Source organism: Anolis carolinensis, chromosome 4, assembly GCF_035594765.1.
Source record: "Anolis carolinensis isolate JA03-04 chromosome 4, rAnoCar3.1.pri, whole genome shotgun sequence".
In the NCBI taxonomy this organism is placed as follows: domain Eukaryota; kingdom Metazoa; phylum Chordata; class Lepidosauria; order Squamata; family Dactyloidae; genus Anolis; species Anolis carolinensis.
The window spans coordinates 210,175,388-210,198,819 of NC_085844.1; the positions used below are offsets into that span (position 1 = coordinate 210,175,388).

General features: G+C 40.9%; 1 protein-coding gene across 4 annotated transcripts in view; it reads left to right on the plus strand.

Moving 5' to 3' along the window:
• The window catches only part of sycp1 (synaptonemal complex protein 1), a 106,309-nt gene that overhangs the window by 16,862 nt on the left and 66,015 nt on the right, over positions 1–23,432 (plus strand). For all 4 annotated transcript variants that reach the window (XM_062978684.1, XM_062978686.1, XM_016993358.2 and 1 more), the window contains 5 exons: positions 4,520–4,589; positions 7,561–7,634; positions 9,261–9,369; positions 13,152–13,246; positions 15,980–16,164. In XM_062978684.1, coding sequence (XP_062834754.1) covers positions 4,520–4,589; positions 7,561–7,634; positions 9,261–9,369; positions 13,152–13,246; positions 15,980–16,164 — 533 coding nt within the window. The remainder of the gene's footprint in view (positions 1–4,519; positions 4,590–7,560; positions 7,635–9,260; positions 9,370–13,151; positions 13,247–15,979; positions 16,165–23,432) is intronic.

Sequence of the window (23,432 nt, forward strand, 5' to 3'; positions counted from 1 at the left end):
TTGGCTTCCTCGACCATGGCCTACTCTTCTAGGAGGATGGCCTACTGGCAAGTGATGGGGTGCATTTCACACAAGTAGGAAAACATCTTTTTGCGCACAGACTCACAAACCTCATCAGGTGCACTTTAAACTAGATCCACTGGGGCAGGGGAACAACAGCCTGGCAAACCCTATATTTCCCACGACCACAGGGAACCGCCAAAAGGCTAAACAGAGGGCTGCACAAACACAGCAAGGACCAATTACCAAGAGCACAATAATCCCAAATAAACAGCTTGGGGGAAGGTCACAGGGGCTTACATGTCTTTACACTAATGCACAGATCATGAGAAATAAGCAAGACGAACTCCAACTTTTAGCGCAGCACCGCATGTATGATGTCATAGGCATCAATGAAACTTGGTGGGATGACGCCCATCACTGGAATGTAGCCATTGAGGGCTATAACCTCTTTCACAGAAATAGAACAAAGGGGAGAGGAGGGGGAGTAGCTTTATATGTCAAAAACAGTTATGTTGCAGAAGAAATGCAAGCCTGTAATCCAGGAAACCAGCTTGAAAGCATCTGGATAAGAATCAAGGAAACCGGGACTCAAAGAGATCTCGTCGTGGGTGTCTACTACAGACCTCCGAGTCAGGATAAAGGACTTGATGAAGCCTTCTATCAACAGCTGACCAAACAGGCACAAAGAAGGGATATAGTAGTAATGGGTGATTACAACTATCCCGATATCTGTTGGAAAACAAACTTGGCCAAGAGTACAAAGTCCAACAAATTCCTCACTTGCCTTGCAGACAATGTTATGGTCCAGAAGGTAGAAGAGGCAACATGGTGATCGGCTACTCTTGATCTAATCTTAACAAATGTGGAAAACCTGATCAATACAGTCGAAGTTGTCAGATCCTTAGGGGCAAGTGACCATGTGCTCCTGCAGTTTGCCATACAAAGAAAGGCTGAAACTAAGACAAGTCAAACACGCATTCTGGACTTTAAGAGAGCTGACTTCCAAAAACTGAAGGAAATACTGAGTGGCATTCCATCGATGGCAATATTAAAAGACAAGGGAATTAAGGATGGATGGGAGTTTTTAAAAAGTGAAATACTCAAGGTGCAAATGCAAACAGTGCCAACAAAGAAAAAAAAATAAGACAAGTGCGAAGAAGCCAGAATGGATATCCAAAGAACTTCTAACCGGGTTAAGACCAGGATGATGGTGAGAGGGGACAGGGAAAAGGCAGAACTACTTAATGCCTTCTTTGCCTCGGTCTTCTCACAAAAAGAAAGCCATCTTCAACCTCAGCAACATGGAATGGACGAAGGATTAGGGGAAATCCAACCCCAAATAGGGAAACAAGGTGTCCAGGAACACCTGGCCTCTCTAAACGAATTCAAGTCCCCAGGGCCAGATCAGCTACATCCAAGAGTATTGAAGGATCTAGCTGAGGTTATTTTAGAACCATTGGCAATTATCTTTGAGAGTTCTTGGAGAACAGGAGAAGTCCCAGCAGATTGGAGGAGGGCAAATGTGGTCCCTATCTTCAAGAAGAGAAAAATGAACGACCCAAACAATTACCGTCCAGTCAGCCTCACGTCGATACCAGGCAAGATCCTGGAAAAGATCATTAAGGAAGTGGTCTGTGAACATCTAGAAACAAATGCAGTCATTGCTAATAGCCAACATGGATTTACCAAAAACAAGTCATGCCAGACTAATCTGATCTCTTTTTTCAATAGAGTTATGAGTTGGGTTGATACAGGGAATGCTGTGGATGCAGCCTACCTGGATTTCAGTAAGGCCTTCGAAAAAGTCCCCCACGACCTTCTGGCAAACAAATTAGTAAAATGTGGGCTAGACAAAACTACGGTTACGTGGATTTGTAATTGGCTAAGCGAACAAACCCAAAGGGTGCTCACTAATGCGTCGTCTTCATCTTGGAAAGAAGTGATGAGTGGAGTGCCGCAAGGTTCCGTCCTGGGCCCGGTTCTGTTCAACATCTTTATTAACGACTTAGATGAAGGGTTAGAAGGCAAGATCATCAAGTTTGCAGATGACACCGAACTGGGAGGGATAGCTAACACTCCAGAAGACAGGAGCAGAATTCAAAACGATCTTGACAGACTAGAGAGATGAGCCGAAACTAACAAAATGAAGTTCAACAGGGACAAATGCAAGATACTTCACTTCAGCAGAAAAAATGGAATGTAAAGATACAGAATGGGGGACTCCTGGCTCGACAGCAGTATGTGTGAAAAAGATCTTGAAGTCCTCGTGGACAACAAGTTAAATATGAGCCTACAATGTGATGCGGCTGCTAAAAAAGCCAACAGGATTCTGGCCTGCATAAATAGGGGTATAGCATCTAGATCCAGGGAAGTCATGCTCCCCCTCTATTCTGCCTTGGTCAGACCACACCTGGAATACTGTGTCCAATTCTGGGCACCGCAATTGAAGGGAGATGTTGACAAGCTGGAAAGCATCCAGAGGAGGGCAACTAAAATGATGAAGGGTCTGGAGAAGAAGCCCTATGAGGAGCGGCTTAAAGAACTAGGTATGTTTAGCCTGCAGAAGAGAAGGCTGAGAGGAGACATGATAGCCATGTACAAATACGTGAAGGGAAGTCATAGGGAGGAGGGAGCAAGCTTGTTTTCTGCTGCCCTGGAGACTAGGACGTGGAACAATGGCTTCAAACTACAGGAAAGGAGATTCCACCTGAACATCAGGAAGTATTTCCTCACTGTGAGGGCTGTTCGGCAGTGGAACTCTCTCCCCCGGATTGTGGTGGAGGCTCCTTCTTTGGAGGCTTTTAAGCAGAGGCTGGATGGCCATCTGTTGGGGGTGCTTTGAATGCGATATCCTGCTTCTTGGCAGGGGGTTGGACTGGATGGCCCATGAGTCTCTTCCAATTCTACTATTCTATGATTCTAAAGAAAGCTGCTTAGACAGCTTTCCACATAAGTACAGTAGAGTCTCACTTATCCAACGTTCTGGATTATCCAACGCATTTTTGTAGTCAATGTTTTCAATACATCATGATATCTTGGGGCTAAATTCGTAAATACAGTTATTATTACATAGCATTACTGCGTATTGAACAGAGTGTTGTTCTTTGTGATATTTTATTTTCTTCTACTGTCTGTGTAGATGAAGAAGTACCCATATGCAGTGTTTGAGCGCACACTAAAAAAAAAGACTGTGGCCCTCAGAAAACAGAGGATTTGCCAGACCTTGGTGATAGGAATACAGTAGAGTATCACTTATCCAACATTCGCTTATCCAATGTTCCAGATTATCCAATGCAGTCGGACTTTTAGTAGTCAGTTTTTGTAGTCAATCTTTTAAATACATTGGTGCTAAATTCATAAGTACAGTAATTACTACATAACGTTGATGTGTATTGAACTGCTTTTTCTGTCAAATTTGTTGTATAACATGATGTTTTGGTGCTTAATTTGTAAAATCATAACCTAATTTGATGTTCAATAGGCTTTTCCTTAATCCCTCCTTATTATCCAACATATTCACTTATCCAACTTTCTGCCGGCCCGTTTATGTTGGATAAGTGAGACTCTACTGTATTAAGGAGATTTGAAGAGGCCAACCAGAAAGGGACTTTTAGCATTTTATCCACTCATGTATGTAAGCTTATTGAGTTTGATTATTTTCAAGCAGCAAGATTTCATGTTTTGTGAGTATGTGATTTATGAACTGTTACTGAATCTTCTAATTCAATTGTTTGGACTCTGGATTTACAACTTCTTACACTGGACTGCTGGATATCGGACACCACACTTCCTGTATTTTTGTCACCTTGGACTTGGATTCAGTGTGAGAGTAGGACAGCCATGTGATGTTAGCCACCCATGTTTATTCATTATTGACACGGGCTTTGGCAAATGCCTGGACTATATTCTCTTCTTATAATGGCCCAACCCACCACCATTATTAAGTCACAGATTTTTGTGGGGCACAGAGACCTAAAAAAAAATCCAGACTATTTCCTTGTAACTCTTCAAGTGGACATCTGTAGTCCCACACATCTGTAGTCCCCTTCTCTCCTTTTGTCAGATCCTGGGTTGCTCTCTTGTTGGATTTTGGGAACTGAGGAGAAGAACAGTATTGGCAGAACAGAGCATGCATGGGATAGGTTGAGGGGAGGAATAGGAATAGGGCAGTTTTCCTGTCAAAGCTGCTCAGCTCTAGAACATTCCATTTTTGGCTCTGCTTAGGTCCAAGATCCATTTGCATTGTTCCCCTCCCTAGAGATACCCTACATGTGTTGTTCCTCCAGAATAAGCTTATCTGCTCTTTCAAAAAGATTCTACCTGATATATTGAAGTGTCATGCCTCTGTTAATAAGTCTCTGATAATCAAGCTCCTTTTTACAAAGTCTTTTTACACAAGCTTTTCCTCCTAGCCTTCTAGAAGGATGGTTCTTTTAGCATTGCCAGCATTGGGAGGATGATTGAAAGTGGGCTTTTTGTATTTTTTTGTTTTCAAATATTTATTTGCATTTTTCAGAGAATGATACAGGCCTTTGAGGAACTTCGTGCACAAGCAGAGAACTCCAGATTGGAAATGTATTTCAAATGTGAGAATGTAAAGTTACAATACATGTATTGACTGCAGTAGATTATTACTTTGTTCCACTGTTACAGAACAGAAGAAAGTGTAACAATGAATGATATGAACTGATATGAACAGGGCCAGGCTGTGGCGCAGGCTGGTGAGCAGCCTGCTGCAATAAATCACTCTGACCATGAGGTCATGAGTTTGAGGCCAGCCTGTGGCGGCGTGAGCAATTTAAAAAAAAAGTAAAAAATAGCCCCTGCTCATTGCTGACCTAGCAACCCAAAAGATAGTTGCATCTATCAGGTAGGAAATAAGGTACCACTTATAAAGTGGGGAGGCAAATTTAACTAATTTACGACATTGGAATGAGGAAGTGTTGTCACAGTGGATGATGAAGCAGCTGCTCCCCCCTGTGGCCAGAATCAAATATCCCCTCAGGAGAAGGTTAAATTGCCTCTGCGTCTGTCTCTGTCTCAGTTCTATGTGTTTATTTATTTATTTATTTATTTGTTGTTCAAACTTATATGCGGCCACTCCCCTAGGACTCGGGGCGGCTTACAAGAACAGGCTAAAATCTAACAATTTAAAAACATCTTAAAAACATCTTTAAAACACCTTAAAACATTTTTTAAAAACATCAATAACAGAAATAAAAAGCCTGCCGAAACAGGTGTGTTTTACATGCCCTGCGGAAGGCTGATAAGTCCCGTAAGGCACGAACTTCAGGTGGCAGAGTGTTCCAGAGAGATGGCGCCACTGCTGAAAAGGCTCTGTGTCTAGTTGTTGTTAGACGCAAGGTCTTAAAACTGGGAACTTCCAAACTGGGAACGGAGGGATCTCTGGGGTTTGTAGGGGGTGAGGCGGTCCCTCAGGTACATAGGCCCTAGACCATGTAAGGCCTTAAAGGTAAGTACCATCACTTTGAAAGTGATCCAGTGCTCAATTGGTAACTAGTGCAGCTGCAGTAAGATTGGTGTTATGTGGCATCTCATCGGGACTACCGCAAGGAGCCGGGCAGCTGCATTTTGCACCAATTTGAGCTTCTGGATCACCGACACAGGAAGGCCAATGTAAAGGGCGTTACAGTAGTCCAGTCTTGAGATGACTGTAGCCTGGATCACCGTAGCTAGGTCGTCCCTAGACAGATAGGGGGCTAGCTGTCTAGCCTGCCAAAGATGAAAAAAGGCGGTTCTGCCAACGGTGGAGACCTGGGCCTCCATTGTCAGTAAAGGGTCCAAGAGGACTCCAAGACTCTTTACCAGTGAAGACAGGCATAGTGCTTCGCCATCCAGGGTTGGCAACTGGATATCTCTGCTGCCCGGTTGACCCAGCCATAGGTTCTCCGTCTTTGCTGGATTCACCCTCAACATATTGGACCATCCAATAATGGCCTCAAGGCACTGATGAAAATTGTCAGGTACAGAATCCGGTTGGCCTTCCATCTTTAACACAAGCTGAGTGTCGTCAGCGTATTGATAACACTCAAGCCCAAAATCTCAGACCAGCTGAGCATGTGGTCGCATATAGATGTTAAACAACAGAGGGGAGAGAATAGCCCCCTGAGGAACCCCACAAAGTAGAGGGGACCTTTCAGAGACCAGGCCTCTTCTCTCTACTCCACTGTCCATGGTTGTGAAGAAAGGAGGCTAGCCAATTTAAAATTGTCCCCCTGACTCCAGCAACGGCAAGACGGTGGGTCAGAAGATTGTGATCGACTGTGTCAAATGCTGCTTTGAGATCCAATAACACAAGCAGCACCAACCCGCCCTGGTCAAGCTGGCATCGAAGATGATCTGTGATGGAAACCAATACAGTCTCTGTCCCATGCCCCGCACGGAAGCCGGATTGGAAAGGATCCAGTCCGGCTGTGTCGTCTAGGAACTGCTGCAGCTGCACCTCTACTGCCCTCTCAGTCACCTTGCCCAGAAACGAAAGATTCGAAACTGGGCGGTAGCTGGAGGGAACCGAGCGATCTAAATCTGTTTTTTTCAGCAGAGGAGAGACCACTGCCTCTTTTGAGCCCTCTGGAAATACTCCTTGCTCAAGGGAGCTGCTTATTATCTTCAGCAGCGGGTCACGCAATCCCTCCAGGCAGGATTTCACCAACCAAGAGGGAAACGGATCGAGGGAGCAAGTGGTCAGTCTAGCTGTAGCTATGAGCCTATCGAGAGCCTCTGCGTCCAGCAGGATGAACCGGTCGAGGGTGGGTCCAGCGAGTAGCCACGGAGTCTCAAGTTCTCTCACTGTGTCGATTGTGGCAGAGAGGTCCTGGCGTAGTAGCGAGATCTTGTCGGCAAAATAGCTCTGAAAAGCCTCAGCTGAAAGGGCCTGATCATCACTTTTTGGGACGATAGTTTGTTTGCCCTATATGTATATAATGTGATCCGCCCTGAGTCCCCTTCGGAGTGAGAAGGGCGGAATATAAATACTGCAAATAAATAGATAGATAGATAGATAGATAGATAGATAGATAGATAGTTTGAATAATGATTTTACCTGTTTTCCTGATCGGTCCTATATGGCAGCCATTTTAAACCCCTTGAAATGGTTAAAAGTGACAAGGAAATGGTCTTTAAAAGATAACCAGTAAGGTTGTGGGTTATTTGGTCTAGGATAGCTAAGTGTTATTAATGGTTTTGCAAGTTTTATTTGCTTTGTTTTAAACACATATAAAGAAAAATTGGAGATTTGCTTGGATTTTGTACTTGATAGTCAATAAAAATAGGGTCTTCTATATATTATTCCAGCCTTCTTTTACCATTCTTAGACAGATTCATGTTTGGATTTCAGGAACATCAAACATGAGTTGCCTGCTCTGGCATTAGTGGAAAATTTTAATGTTTTTTCAAGGGCGGCTGCCAAAACATCTTTCTGTGTTTTCTGTTTATTGTTTTTCCTAATTGTTTTGCTATGTGCAATTAACATTATGCTTAGTATAAGAATTAAAAGAGGTTGTGATTTAATTATTATTTTCTCTTAAATCTGGGAAGTAAAAGAAGAAGCAGAAAATATGGCACAGCTTGAAAAAGAACACAGAAGAGAGATGATTGCCATGGAAAAACAGGTTTTTACTGTTACTAATATCTGTAGCATCTACAGGTTGAATATCCTTCAATATCCCTTATCCAAAATCCAAATTCTCCAAAAATTGTCTGAAATCAATCTTGTGGCAAAAACTTTGTTGGGACACCAAAAGGCACAATAATTTGTGAAAGATTTGTATTTTGGGGTCCTTGCTTGTTTTCATTCACATTGAATACCTCACTATTGGGCACACTATAGGGTTTCAGGAAGGCCTGGATTTAATGGGATATCAAAATAATTAATTCAGAATAACTTGGTTTATTCTGAATTAATTGGTTTTTACTGGCGCCATTGCTTGGGGGCACCTCTGGTAAAATCCCAGACAGGTCCTGGGATATGGGCCTGTCTGGATGGGCTTTAAGTTTGGGCTTCTGGCCTTTTAGGGCATTAAGTTGAGTCAGGATCACATCCTTACTATTGATTTTTAAATTCCTGCTAGAGTTGAACTGTGTGGACTACAAGATGGCATTTCTCCAGCCTCTGAAGAATGGAGATTTTTTTTTTTTTTAGTTTGGCCCTCCACATTTTGTGTTTTGTCTTTATTATTCATGGTTTTGCCACTGCCTGGCCTGACCAATTTACTCCTGTTTTCCAGGATGGGAGGTAGCACTTGGCTCAGGTTTCTTAGCCCATAGGGCTAGATATGTAGGCATTTACTAAAAGGATCTGTGCTCAGGATGTTATCCTGAAGTCTTCCTACATCTCATGGACTTGGTGACACCTATGCTAGAGTATGGCTAAGGCCCTGCAAGCATGGTTCCTCTTAAATATTGATTCTCCCACCAAGTCTCAGACTAAAATGATGATGATTTCTCAAAACATTTTCCTGCAACATCTTTATCAGGTCTGATAGGTAATAGAGGTAGCATGAAATTGCCGAAATGCTGAAATTGTGTTTTGGTGTTTCTTCTAAATGTTCTCCCTATGAAAAGATTCTAAAATTATTTTGTGGGATTATCTATTCTGTTTATATATTTACTAGCTTAGATACTCGGCAATGACCAGGTTAGGTATTTGGTAATTTGTAACACTATTTCAAAAAGTCATTGTTTTTGGATTTTGTGAATGGTCTCATTAAGAAACTGCATAAGGATATGGGTGAACTACAACTCACATCATGTCAGGTTAATCCTCCTCAAATCCCATCAGTACTTAAAGTTGGTCATGTTGCGTATGTGTGCTAAGTTTGTTCAATATCCATTATTGGTGGGGTTCACTGGGCTCTCTGGATGTGGGTGTACTAAAACCCCCATCATGCTGAGTCAATCCCTCCAAACCACTCCAGTATGCTCTGTTGGTCATGAGGGAGTGGGTGTATGTGTCAATTTGGTCGTGGTCTGTCATCGGTGGGGTTCACAGTGCTCTCTGGATTCAGGGTAGACTACAACTCCCATCATGCTAGGTTAGTCCCCTCAAAGCCCTCCAGTATGTTCTGTTGGTCATGGGAGTTCTGTGTGCCAGATTCATAATCGGTGGGGGTCACAGGGCTCTCTGGAAGTGGTAGCCAATAGGAAATCGCCCACAAACATGCACTTCCACTTACATACTTTCACTTTTATTATATACATATTTATATTTGTATATGTCAATTTTTTCATGTTATCAGGTATCGCTATTGACAATGCAAAGTGGAGAAAAAGATGATAAAATGAAGCACATAAACATTAATTTACAGGAATCAAGAGAGCAAATTGCTGAATTAGAAGAAGTAAGAAGTAAGCATTTTTATAACTCTACTCCAAATAGCATTTTAAGTACAGATAATGTGATGCCTGGTGGCTGATAGGAATTAATCAAAATTGTTTGGATAGTGACAGGTTAGGGAAGAGATCCAGAAGTTCTTCTTGCTCTCTGTGGTTCACACAAATGAGCCTGATAGGAATTAATAAAAATTGTTTGGATAGTGACAGGTTAGGGAAGAGATCCAGAAGTTCTTCTTGCTCTCTGTGGTTCACACAAATGAGCCACCTGGCCATCATGCAAAGCCTTAAGGCAGTGGTTCTCAACCTGTGGGTACCCAGGTATTTTGCCCTACAATTCCCAAAAATCCCAGTTAGTTTACCAGCTGTTAGGATTTCTGGCAGTTGAAGGTGTATAATAGCCTTTTGGCAATAGCTCCAGCCATTCCCTCTGCATTGTGCCAGAATACTTCCTGACTGAACCCTCAGTTCCTCTTTGTTCATTCTTCAGCAGCATCATGAGGAATTGTGATCACTCTTTTTTCTTTTCCCCCCTCAAATTATTCTTTTTCCTCTTTGTTTTGACTGAATTTTCTGTCATTATATATTGATTTGGACTTTTTTTGGTTTTTGGTTTTGGACTTCTCATCATTGGCCTGGCCTTTCTTGGCTGTTTTCCTCCTGAGGGACTATGTACTGCCTTTCCGGATCTTTTAAGAGGCATAGTAACTACAGAAGAAAGATTCCCCAAAGGGACAGATGCTTGAAGTGCCTCTTTCTGTTTAGGAGAAGGTCATCAAGTTGATTCTTGTTCACATTGCCAGGCCTTTACACAGCAGGCTAGGTGGGACCAGCCTCCATCTGGACAATCTCCATTCCAGTGCCCAACTTGATCTCAGCTTGCTCTACCCTACTTATTCTGAGTGGCTATCAATTCCATCCATGTAAAAGAAGCTATGAGTGGCATTCAAGTCAAACCGGGACGTTTGTGTTTATTAAATTAAAGAACAAGTTTTAATGAGTGGAAACTGCATTTATTTTTGATATACCCTGCTACATTTATACACTTATCACAGCTTTTAACTAATGCTTGGAAAGCTTTGGCATGGAAAGAATTAATGTACACTAGAACTATCCTAAGACAACCTGCTTCACTTCGTCATCATTTGACCTCTGAAGAACTCTTTTAGGGGTCCTAACTTTTCGAAAATATAAATGTTTGTGAATGATTATGTTCATCCGAAGAAAGATTAGTCTCTTGTGCAATTTCATGACAGATTATGCATCAATTACCCAGGATCAGGACTTCCACATGCTGAATGTTCACAGGAATGACTGCTGTGGGCTGGGAATCACCATGGCCATGATCATCACTGATGGGCAGATGGCCATCCTCGAAACACCATCCAAATGTCTTACTGCAGCTGATCATCTCATCATCATACTGTGCTTGAAGTCTTCTATAGATATCCACAGACTTTACACCTTTATTCACAAGAAATGTCATCACCACATACTGTTCTATACACACATTAACACTGTTGTCTGTCATCTTGATTAATGGTTTCTGAACTGGCCCGCAACATGTGTGTCGCCTATCAGTAACAGGACTCACTAGCAATTTTACTACTACATGTAGTACTGCCATGCTAGCATCGATTTTTATATCTGTAAAATTAAAATTCCCAGTTTGACTTGAATGGCCCTTCAAGAAGACTTGTTCTTTGTTGATTCCAACAGGCTGATACATCACTCTAAGCTGAACACATTAGTGATGCTGCAAAATCTGAAATTTACTGGCAACTCCACTCAGCACTATGAGACAAGTTGGGGAAGAAGCTTGACATGGACTGAAAATGATTTCCTTCATATTACCACCTATTGCATATCAACAATTGCTGTGGGAAAAGATTTCCACTGGATAACCTGCAAGATTACCTCTACATTGCAAGCAGAAGCTCATAAATTGGCTGTAGTTCACCATTGCCCAAAACCTAGCAGACTGTAATGCTAAAGCTTTGATTGGGGTAGCAGTTCTTTGTAGACTGTATGGCTGTGCTCCTCAGGCCTCTCTCATCAAGCCTGTGGCACAATTGAAGATCTCCCTTTTGATCAGAGTCATCTTTTCAAAATTCAAACTCACAAGAAACCTGAGTACACCACTGCCAAAAAAGTTGACTTTCAATCACAAAATTTGCCAGGTGGTTCTCACTGCTCTTGGTCACAATATTGGTTTTTCTCTAGGCATCCCTACAACCTTTCAAGGGATGGACAGCACAAACACGTCCAGTCCTTGTCCTCTTCCACCTCCAAGAATGGTTTTCCATCTGGAAGACATATGTCACCACAGCTTTTCTGTGGGCCGTGTTGTTTTCCTGTCTGGCATGTCACTCTCTCCTCCTGCTAGTCTCTCATTTATGGGAGTCACAGAAACCATGAAGAACAACAGGTTGTTTATAACTATAGTTCCTCAAATATTCATCTGTCAACTCACAAACAGCCCCACCCACTCTCCCCTCATTGTGTCGTGCCTTCTCATAGATCCTTGGCTGCTGCATTTGCAGCCATGGAAAAAGGTTTAGCATGGTGGTATGGCATGCAGGAAGTGGGTGGGGCTGTTGCCCAAATGCTTATGTCAAGCTCTAGAAGATTCCAAATGATTGCACTGTACTGGTGCATTTGTGTAAGTTTACAGATGACCACTTAAATTACAGGCAAGCAACCTGATCTAGCCCTTAAAACTGGATAACCATTTTCCTTAGTTGAGATGTTGGTATGCTATGCACAGCTGTCTTTTACATAGTGAAAGCAGATGGCAACCATGCTCCCTCCTATGAAAATTGATTATATTTATTAACTTTTTCCCATCTTTCTTCTCATGGGAACTCAAGGTGGCTAACAATCCCATACCTTTTTCATAATTTTAAAAAAAGCAATACAAAAATTAAAAATAATGTGTGGATTAAGGTAAAATCAGATTAAAATATAATAAATACACTTAAAATAGCCAATAATACCCACAACCCCCCCCCCTCTAAATCTCCCCTCCCCACACACTTCCCCAGCACCATCCCCTTTATTCTTCCTCAGATGCCTCCTGGCAGAGGAAGGTCTTGAAAACCCCATAGAATAATTGCATTTTAATTTTTTTGTATATAGTCTCAACTTAACTAGGGATTGACTGACTTTAGGCTTGTGGGATTTACAGTATTTTTTAAACTAGAGAATTGGCTAAAATATGGTACAAACTACAGGCAATTAAAACTAAAAGAATCAGCACACAAGAATTGGTTTGTCATATCTGACAAAATTTCTTTGTCATCCTAAGCATTCTTCATTATAGCATAATTTGGGGTTTGTGTATGAATCTTTTTGTTGACCCCATCACTAAATAATTGGGTATCCAAAAATTCTGTGAATCTACTAAATATATTTTCAGAAATTTACCAGTAGATCCAGTTCTATCTTGTGTATACCACTAGCTTAGGCTCAATAAGGACATCCTTGGTTACACTAAGAGTCTACTGTGTTAGTCAGAGGAGATAAAAATATGCTGCCTTGCAAAGTGGGAGAATTTCCAGAGGTTTTTAAGCAGAAGATGAATGGCCATCTATCAAGGGTGCTTTGATTGTGTTTTTCTACATGGCAGGGGGTTGGGTTGGATGGCCCTTGTGGGCTCTTCAAATTCTATGATTCTATGATATATCAAAAAGACCACACTAATGTTAAGAATAGAAATCTTGTTCAGACTGTGACATATGCTTTGCAAGTCTTGTAAAATATCTGAAAATGTTGTATGTTTAACACTTAAAATTTAGAACAACAAGATGAGATGTTGAAAGAAGCACAAATAAATAAACAGTCTTTGTTGACAGAACTGGAAGAAACTAAAAATTCTTTGCAAAAGGCAGAGGTAGGATCTTGGAAATTTTTTTTGTAAATCTAGTAGAAGTATCCAGGTTTAGAACTGTTGGAAACACATTTAATCACTCTAGTTCTTCTTCATGGAGTCTGTAAAATACACAAATATGGGCTTCTGTATACATGCCCAGAGTTTCCAAAGTGAAACATTTTGGTGGATCCACATTCCCTATGTACTATATATGCCCTTGGGCAGGGCTACGCCTCAGTTCCTCATTTCTGCCACAACAGCAGCATCTAGGGAACATTACAGTCGACTGTGCTGGGAATGCTTTTATCTAGTTTTTGACATGGCTGATATTTTATACTGGCTTTTTACCAGTTATATTTTGCAAGTTCAGTTTTATTCTCCATGCATCCTGCTTTTAACTGTTGAATTTTACAGTGTTTTCTATAGATGATTGTTTGATATGGTTACTTAAGTTTTTTAAATGACTGATCTTATATATTAGCTTTTTACCGGTAAATGTGCAGTTCCCAGCACATGTTGCACTTGTGTTGCTGCAATGTATATTTTGCACACTTTGTTTTATCCTGCTTGCATCCTACTTTTAATTGTTGGATTTTACAGTGTTTTGTATAGTTGTTTGTTTGATATTGTTTCTGTAAATGCACATGACCGTTGGTTGAAGCATTAATAAATTGATTGTGTGTGTGTGCTTACCTGTAATTGTATTTCTTCAAATGATAGTCTGTGAAATTCGCACAGCCCTGCCCGTCCCCCCTCTTATGTCATGCCTCGGCACCTCAGCTGCTGTCTTGCAGCAAGGAACTGAGGCGTAATCCCATCCAAGGGCATATATAGTGCATAGGGAGTGTAGGTGGGCCTCCGCCAAAATGTTTCACTTTGGAAGCTCTAGAATGTTCCAAAATTGCTACACATGTGCACAAAAATCCAAATGTGTGAATTTCACAAATGACCACTCAAAGAAATACGGTTACAGGTAAACAACCTATACATCTTTCTCTTCATCTATCCTGGTTCTCATTCATTCTTTTCCTCTCCTTATTTTCCCTTCCTAACTTATCAGGCAATAGGAGCCTCTCCTGCTCCTTTTAATCATTTGAAGAATCTGGACCAAATGAAATTGTGTGTGCAGGGTTACCATTCCCACTATCCAGTAAAAACACTGAACAAAAAATACACAAGAAATGCATTTTTGGGATAACAAAGGCAACAACTTGTTTATTTGTTACAGCTGATAGCACAGGGTTGGCCAGGCACACATGGGTCCTGGATCTAACATCAGTAATCCTGAGTGCTATAATGATGGCAAGAATTCCACACAGATAGGTAGAGATCGCCACACCATGCTGTATGACCTCTATCTGCCCCTAATAATAATAATAATAATAATAATAATAATAATAATAATAATAATAATTTTCCACCACCTCCCAAAAGTGACTCGGGCGGCTTGCAGAACGGCACATAATAGTGTCATAAAAACACATAAAAACCCGTTAGCACAGAAGGAGGGGGAGGCACGGCACAGGTGCCCGACCAGGTGCCAGGTCCAGACCCATCTGCATAGCCATATGCACAACACAAAGCAGGGCTATAACTCCAAGGACTATGAGTAGAGAGGGCCAAGAAACATAAATGGATCCAGGGGCTATGCCAACCACCCTCAAGTTGTGACAGAGCAAACCATAAAAAACTAGACAATATAGAGTCAAAATACAGTGATGGGTGGGGGGGGGGGGGTGAGAGCTCAAAGGCTACTGAGTGCAGGAACAGGTGGGCCTAGAATAAATATCCGAGAGGCAGACCAGAGTTAGAAAGTTCTCCTGCAGGATTTCCTTCAGTCAGCCAATCAGCACAAGCCACGTGGTTTAAACCAATTGGCTGGCCATTTTCCCACTTTCCAAAGCAAGTGCACAATGCCCAGCTTGCTGGGAAAGGGATACTGTGGCAAAGGAAGGAGGGAAGTTGGTGGGCAGCTGGCAGCACAATGCTGCAACTTGTCCTACCTGGTGGGTTGGGTAGGGCATATATCAAATAAAGTGGCTGAGAAGGCTTTTGTAAAAATTATTATCCTAGACCCAATTTTAGATTCCTCTCTAGTGATCAGAGAAAGTTACAGAAGTTGTCACCTAGTGCCTGAAGATGATACTACTGTATAGGCTATAGAAATATTTAAATTATTGATAATTATTCAGATAAATCCCCCCTAGAATAATTATTTAGTGCAGACTCCTACTGTCCTTTTAGCATTTCACAGCCTTGGAACTAAGTTGGAAAAAGACAATTACACACTCAGTTTCTTTATTGTTGATAAAGTGAAATACAGTAGAGTCTCACTTATCCAACACTCGCTTATCCAACGTTCTGGATTATCCAACGCATTTTGTAGTCAATGTTTTCAATACATCGTGATATTTTGGTGCTAAATTCGTAAATACAGTAATTACTACTTAGCATTACTGCATATTGAACTACTTTTTCTGTCAAATTTGTTTTATAACATGATGTTTTGGTGCTTAATTTGTAAAATCATAACCTAATTTGATGTTTAATAGGCTTTTCCTTAATCCCTCCTTATTATCCAACATATTCGCTTATCCAACATTCTGCTGGCCCGCTTATGTTGGATAAGTGAGACTTTACTGTACAAATTAAATGATAACATGCAAATTGTTACAGGTAATTTGATCTTATTTGTAGATATTTTTCACAAGATGTAAGTTGGATAAATTTAACATTACTCTTTATTTTGATTAGGATGCTTTCAGGACTTTAGAAACTGAGTTGCAAACTGCAGTGAAAACGTTAATTCAAGTCACTGAACAAAAGGAAGTTACAATAGAAGAGCTCAAACAAACTAAAATTCTTCACGCATCAGATATTGATGAACTACAAAGCAAAGTTTTGAACTTAAATGAATTGCTAGAGAAAGAACAAAAGAGGTAAAACAGTACTAGTTATAAAAAAGAAAATGTAACATTGTGATAAAATGTGATTAAAGAACCAGCTAGAAATTTGTAGACTGGGAAATACGTAGCTCTCAAAATATGGCTGTACTACAGTGCTCATTACCCATAATCAGTGTAATCATTACACTTAGAAGTCCAACAGTTTCCATCATTTGAAAGTTATTGTTCATTGCATTTTCTGCTTGTAGGAACTTGACTAGATTCAACTCTTTGCATCTGAAGTCCTCTTCATATTGAGGGAAAGTTTAGCACGAGATTAGAGAACATATGCCAATCCAGACATTGTTAGAATAAATCTCCGTAGCTGTACTGGCTAGGATCAAAGGGAGGTGCAAACCAGGACCATCTATAAGGCCACACAGTCCCCACTATGTCTTTGTTTCTGCAACAAATAGCAGTTTTGAGGTATATGATGAATGACAGGGATAATAGGTTGGTGCAGGATCAGACTTGGCAAATCATCACTTCTAGCTTCTCATTAGTTAGGAATTCCTTCATCAAAACTGAGGCTCTTAAACTGATCAGTTTTTAAAAGGAAATAGTTTTTGAACAGAATGGGTTTTTTTTCATATGCATGATCCAACAGAATATGTTGATTTAGGAAAGCAACTACACAGGAAATGGGGGTGGGGTTATTTTTCCAGCTGAAAAGGGGGCAAAACTATCTCATAATGATAGGAAGACCACCTCGGTTTCCATGTTAGAGGTTTTCAGCAAATCTTTGATCTTCTTGTGATGAGGGGAGATTGTGATTTTTTTTAAAGGGTGGGCTTATTTTGTTTGTAATATTTAATGCAGATGAGAATACAATTGAGTGTGTGTGAGAGAGGAAGGCTACATGGCTACTGAACATACAGTACATTCTCGGCTACTTGGAACACAAGCAACCAGAACTCTCAAGCAGCCAGCAAAAATAATAAAGAAATGCGTATATATGAGTATAAACCAACTCAAATATAAGCTGAAGCACCTAATTTTACCACAAAAACTGGGAAAACTTATGGACTCGAATATAAGCCTAAGGTGGGAAATGCAGCAACTACTGGTAAATTTCAAAATAAAAATAGATACAAATAAAATTACAGTAATTGAGGCATCAGTAGTTTAAATATTTTTGAATATTTACTGTATTTCGAAGAAAAACAATAAACTAGCTCTGTAAGTGGAAAAGTAGGTCAACAAAAACAATATGATATCAACTTAATAATAATAATAATAATAATAATAATAATAATAATAATAATAATAATAATAATTCATTTGTATACCTGCCCTATCTTCCCATAGGGACTCAGGCCAGCTTCCAACATAGTAACAAACATTCAAAGTCTATATAAATAATGCAGAGCTAGATATAGATCTATAATTATATTTACTAATTTCACATATGCATTTCGCCCTGAAATGTTTGCAAATCCTCCCTCTCTATATGTGCATTTCCTGCCTGCAATATTTGCAAGCCCTATATTTCTATATTCATATATATCTATCTAGACATTTATATGTAGATAATTATATCTATATAGGATTTGCACAGACTTGTAAACATGGGAGGGGAAAATTCATATATGAAAATAATGTATACATAGTAAAGGTAAAGGTTTCCCCTGACGTTAAGTCCAGTCATTTCCAACTCTGGGGGTTGGTGCTCATCTCCATTTCTAAGCCAAAGAGCCAGCGTTGTCCGTAGACACCTCCAAGGTCATGTGGCCGGCATGACTGCATGGAACGCCGTTACCTTCCCACCGGAACGGTACCTATTGATCTACTCACATTTGCATGTTTTCAAACTGCTAGGTTGGCAGAAGCTGGAGCTAACAGTGGGTGCTTATTCCGCTCCCCAGGTTTGAACCTGGGACCTTTTGGTCTGCAAGTTCAGCAGCTCAGCGCTTTAACACACTGAGCCACCGGAGGCTCCAATGTATACATATAGATACAGATATACAGGTTCTTGGAAATCTCTAGATATCTATATTTATATAGGATTTGCAAAGACCTGCAAACATATGAGGGGAAATTGATATATAAACTTAATGTATATAGATACAGATATATAGACACATAGGGATTGCAAAGGCTTGCATAGGGAAATGCCTCGATATCTGTAGGTGAGATTCACATATATTTCAGGGGGAAATGCTTTTATAAGATTTATATATATATATATATATATATATATATATATATATATATATATTCTTTTTCCTGACTTGCAAGGGCTTCTCTCCCCCTCCTTTCCTTTTTTAAAACATTCCCTTGGTTAAGAGTGTGGGAGGCTTTGGAAAAGAAAACACTGATAAAGGAGGGTAAGAGGAGAGATTAATATATCATATATTGCAAGCAATAGCCTCCAGGCTGCACTGCCCGGCCTTGACCCCATTATAAGCCAAGGAAGGCTTTTTCAGTTCATAAAAAGGGCTGAAAAACTTGACTTATCTTGGAGTATATATGGTAATACTTTATTAAAATACATGTATAGACAGTCATCAAGTTACAAACAGGGGCAAGACAACAGGAAGTAAGAGGAAATCTACCCTCAGGTCATTCCTGTAAGAGTTATCATGGGAAAAAGTACCTCCATTCAAGCTTTATCACTACTTGTTTCCACAAATAACCCAATTGTCACAGGGACAGAAAGCGAGATGAAACCTTCTAAATAGGGGTACAGACCTCAAGACAAATGCTACAGGAATGATCATATAGATGGTCATTTGTAACTGAGTATGATTGTCTTCCAAGGGTAGATTCTTGGTGGTGGGACCATAAGCGACTGTGGAAATGTATTCTGGATCATATGGACTTTCACAACGAGGACATAGATTTCCAGGTGGGATGCGATTATGACAAGGGTTTGCTTGATGTGCCTTCCTCTTGGCATGTTTCTGTTGCACTCTAGTCTTGAGACACCTTTTCACCCAGCATCACACCAGAGTCCAGTAGTACTAACTACAGCAGTTTATTAAGAAAAGCATGTACAAAGGAAAAAAAGGCATTTCCCAAAAGAGCAGTGGAAAAGGAACTATTAAATAGCAGCAGTCTATATACAAAAGAACAGTAGTCCAAAAATAGCAAAGTACATGAAGTCAAGAGAGTCAAAACCACAGGCATAAATCTATGAGCATAAAAGCAGCAACTTTTTCCAAGGCAAACTCTTCTAGGAACATAGGCAAATGCACGTAACTTGAATAATGAACTTGATAGCTAAGACAGGAACCCAAACCTTTTGGCAACATCATCTCTGAAAGACAGCAAGTAAACATCACTTAATTTAAGCCCAAGCCTGACCAAGAAGCCATCAAATCATTCCTCACACACCTGGGTTACAAGGACTTCTCATGGAGTCTCTCTGAAAGCCTAATTAATCTATCTTTCACTCCCTCTGTCTGGAGACCCAATCTGACATTGTGGGAAAACTCCCCATTGGCTGAAGGCCAATTCCCAAGGGAAATGGACCTTTCACCTGTTTCCCTTTCCCCTGTTGCTAAGGAACTAATGTTGGAATAAAAAACATCATCTGTCTCATCTTCAAATGCCTGCAGTTCTCTCTGATCTAAGGCCTGCAATTCTCCCTGATAACACAGAGACTCCTCAGTTTGAAACCCATCATCTCCGTCCTCCTCTGAGATGCCAGTGACCGCCATGATGTACTTCTCACAAGAGCCATGAGCAAGTGCTGATAAAGGTTGGACACCTATCAAGATTGCTCCCAAACTAGACTTCAAGGAAGAAAGATGAAGCATAAAATGAACATTCAAGCCCTTCAACAGCCCTCCAAATGAGCCTTTCTCCAAACATTTTAAGGGTGTGCCCATGAAACACCCTGAAAATGTTGCAGAACATTGCAATAAACTGAAAACCTCTATCATTACATCCTGCGAAGAAACCATTGGATTCTAAACTAAGAAACATGAAGATTGTTTTGATGAGAATGATAGCAAGATCCAACATATAATTGATAAAAAAAGTTAAGCCTTCCAAATGTAGCAAATAGACATTAACTGTGCTGTTAAGAAAAAAGAACTATGTTTATACAATAGCTGAAGTTCAAAAAGGACCAGAGGATGGACAAAAAAGGCTCAAAATATTTAATGCTTCATAGATGTCCACAATGCATGGGGATTATTTAAAGACACAAAGGTCATTTATAGCCCACAAATCATGGCAATCATCAGGGGTCACCAAACTAAGGCCTGTGGGCTGGATGCAGCCCTCCAAGGTCATTTACCTGGTCCCCACCCTAAAATTTAGACTTAGGTTGCCCTAAGTCTGAAATGACTTGAATGCACACAAAAACAATCCTAATTAACTTGACTATCTTATAGTCAAAAGCAGGCCCACACTTCCCATTGAATTCCTGGTAAGTTTATGTTGGTTAAAACTGTTCTTCATTTTAAGTACTGTATTGTTTCTTTTACAGTTTTGGTGCACTACATTTTCATTTTTTCAAACTATAGTCTGGGCCCCCAACAGTCTGAGGGACCATGAACTGTCCCTCTGCTTAAAAAGTTCAAGGGCCCCTGGCATACACCCTCTGTGTTCATCAGGTGGAACAAAACTTCTAAGGGCTGTGGCGCAGGCTGGTTAGCATCCAGCTGCAACAAATCACTCTGACCAAGACGTCATGAGTTCAAGGCCAGCCCGGTGCCTGTGACTGTCTCTGTTGTATGTTATGGCACTGAATGTTTGCCTTATATGTGTAATGTGATCTGCCCTGAGTCCCCTTCGGAGTGAGAAGGGCAGAATATAAATACTGTAAATAAATAGTAAATAAAAAGGAAACAAATTTATTGTACTACATTGGAAAAAACATTATCATAACCTTCTTAACAATAATTCTAACATGGCTGAAGAAGTTTTATTGTAAATCCCACAAGCAATATCCAGAGATGAGCTTGTAGCACTGCCTCGTTTGTACACTGCCCTTCCACACAGCCCTATATCCCAGTATATCAACGCAGAAAATCCACAATATTTGCTTTAAATTGGCTTATCTGAGTCCACACTTAGATAATGTGGGTGACTGAGAAGATCCCAGTGGACTTCAAGAATGCCATTATCACAATTCTTTCCAAAAAGGGAGAAAGACCAATTGGTTTTATAGTGGTTATCCAAATTCACCTTTAATCCACTAGTCTCAGTGGAACTTCCTTGTCTCTCTCACAAAACTGTCCAGGGTTGTGGTTATCTTGGTCTAACATGCCAGCAAACTGTCTGGCTTATAGATGTATAACCCCTACATCTTCATCTATAAGCACAACGTAGCCCTTCAAACTGATACTTTTCACAGAGGCCAAGAAATCACTCTGCTGGTATTCTTTCATAATCCAGCCACTTCACTAGAAGAAACTCTCAACTCGATAGATGTGAGGAGAGCTCTAGATTTCTATGTCTGTGGGACAAATGGACATACAAAATCTTCCAGATTCTTCTGTAATTACTGCCAAGATGAGCTTATACGTTCTGTATCTCATATCCTCATTTATCATGGCTACAATGTGTCTTCCCTTCCAGTTTAAGGGACAGGACAATTCACACCACATCAGGGGGCACTCACTTAGAGCTGTTACTATGTCAGCAGCTTTTCTCTGATTAGTTTGTTGCGTCCCCCCCCTGCAAATGGGATACCTCCTCTTGGAGCAGCGGTTCTCAAGATGGGGGTTGTGACCCCTAGAGGGGTTGAACTGCAATTTGAGAGGGGTTATGCTGCTACCTCCTTCGACCCCGTCTCCCCGGCATGGCTGTTGGGCCTCCTTTGCCAGCCAAACAGCCGCTTCACCTCCTTCTCTATCTTTTCTCCTCCGGGTCGGTGCAGAGGGGCTTCTCCTCTTCTTCCTCTGGTGGCGCGGGGAGGTGCTTGGAGGCAGAGTTGAAGCAAAGGGGCTAGCAAATTGGGGAGCCAGTGAAGGGACACAAGACAGCCCCAGGAGCCAAGGAGATAGAGGCAAATGAATGGCGAAGACACCACGGCTGCCTTTGCATCTTCCTCCTTGGCTTGTCAGGGCCACTGCCTCACCAGCCGCAGGCCCTGAAACCGAAGAGGAGGAGGATTGAAGGTGGCCTCTTTCACTTGGACTCCCCAGGGCCTCCTCAGTGGAGCCAGCCTTGGCTCTGCTAACACAAAGCTCCTTTCCTTCTTTCTCTCTCCCCCTCTCTCTTTTTCTCCCCCTTTCATTCTTTCCCTTTTTCCCTCTCTTTTTCTTTCTCCCTTCCTCCATTTTTTCTACCTTATCTCTTCCTCCCTTTTTCCTCTCCCTTTATCCTCCTTCTTTTTATATCCCTTTCTGGGCAGGATGGAGGGGACGGGGATGGCAAAGCCTCGCCCTGGCAGTTGGCAAGAGAGTTTCTTTCTGCGCCCGAGAAGTGAAGTGGGACAGAAAAAGAGGGAGGTCCTTTCCGACTCCAACTCCTCTTTCTCCTTCCTCTGTGTCTTTGGAAGAAGGAGCCTAGGAGCTGAGGCGGAAGTGACGGCCCTCTCACCTGCTGGGCTCCAAGGCAGAAAGAAACAGGAGGAGGGGAAGCAACTATAGTTATGTATTTCCTGAGTTAATATTTAATTGTTTGATTTCAATCATTTCATTTTGCTGACTTGTACATTTCACTTTTAATTCATCTGTAGTCATTTCATTGAAAAAGAGAAAAATGACAATTTTCCAATTTTTGTAATTTTGCCATTTGTATTAGTTGGTTGTTAACAAAAAAAATTGGTGAAATGTTTTAACTGCTGAACAATAAGGATATTGAGCACATGTCTAACTCTTTCCTGTTGAAATCAATGAGATTTAAAGCTTAGCATCTACTGGAAAATACCAAGTGTGTTGTCGAAGGCTTTCATGGCCGGGAAGAACACAGCAGATAAGCTTTTCAATGCTAATGAAGGTTATTAACAACAACATTCACACTGACCTCTCTCACCTTAGACTTTCCACAGATATATATTAACCTCTTTGCTTAGTTTTCTTCATACCTCACTACCTCTGAGGATGCCTGCCATAAATGTGGGCGAAACGTCAGGAGAGAATACTTCTGGAACATGGCCATACAGCCCGAAAAACATACAACAACCCAATACCAAGTGTATTTTATTTATTATCTTTAAAACAATTTAAAAGAAGAAGTTAATGTTTAATGGTAAGAAATATTATTTTAAGCACATTTGAAAGAAGGAGGCTAAAAAATTGCTCAAAATTCAGGCATTTTACTAGCACAGCATCAGATTTTTTTTCAATGATTTGATGCACCAT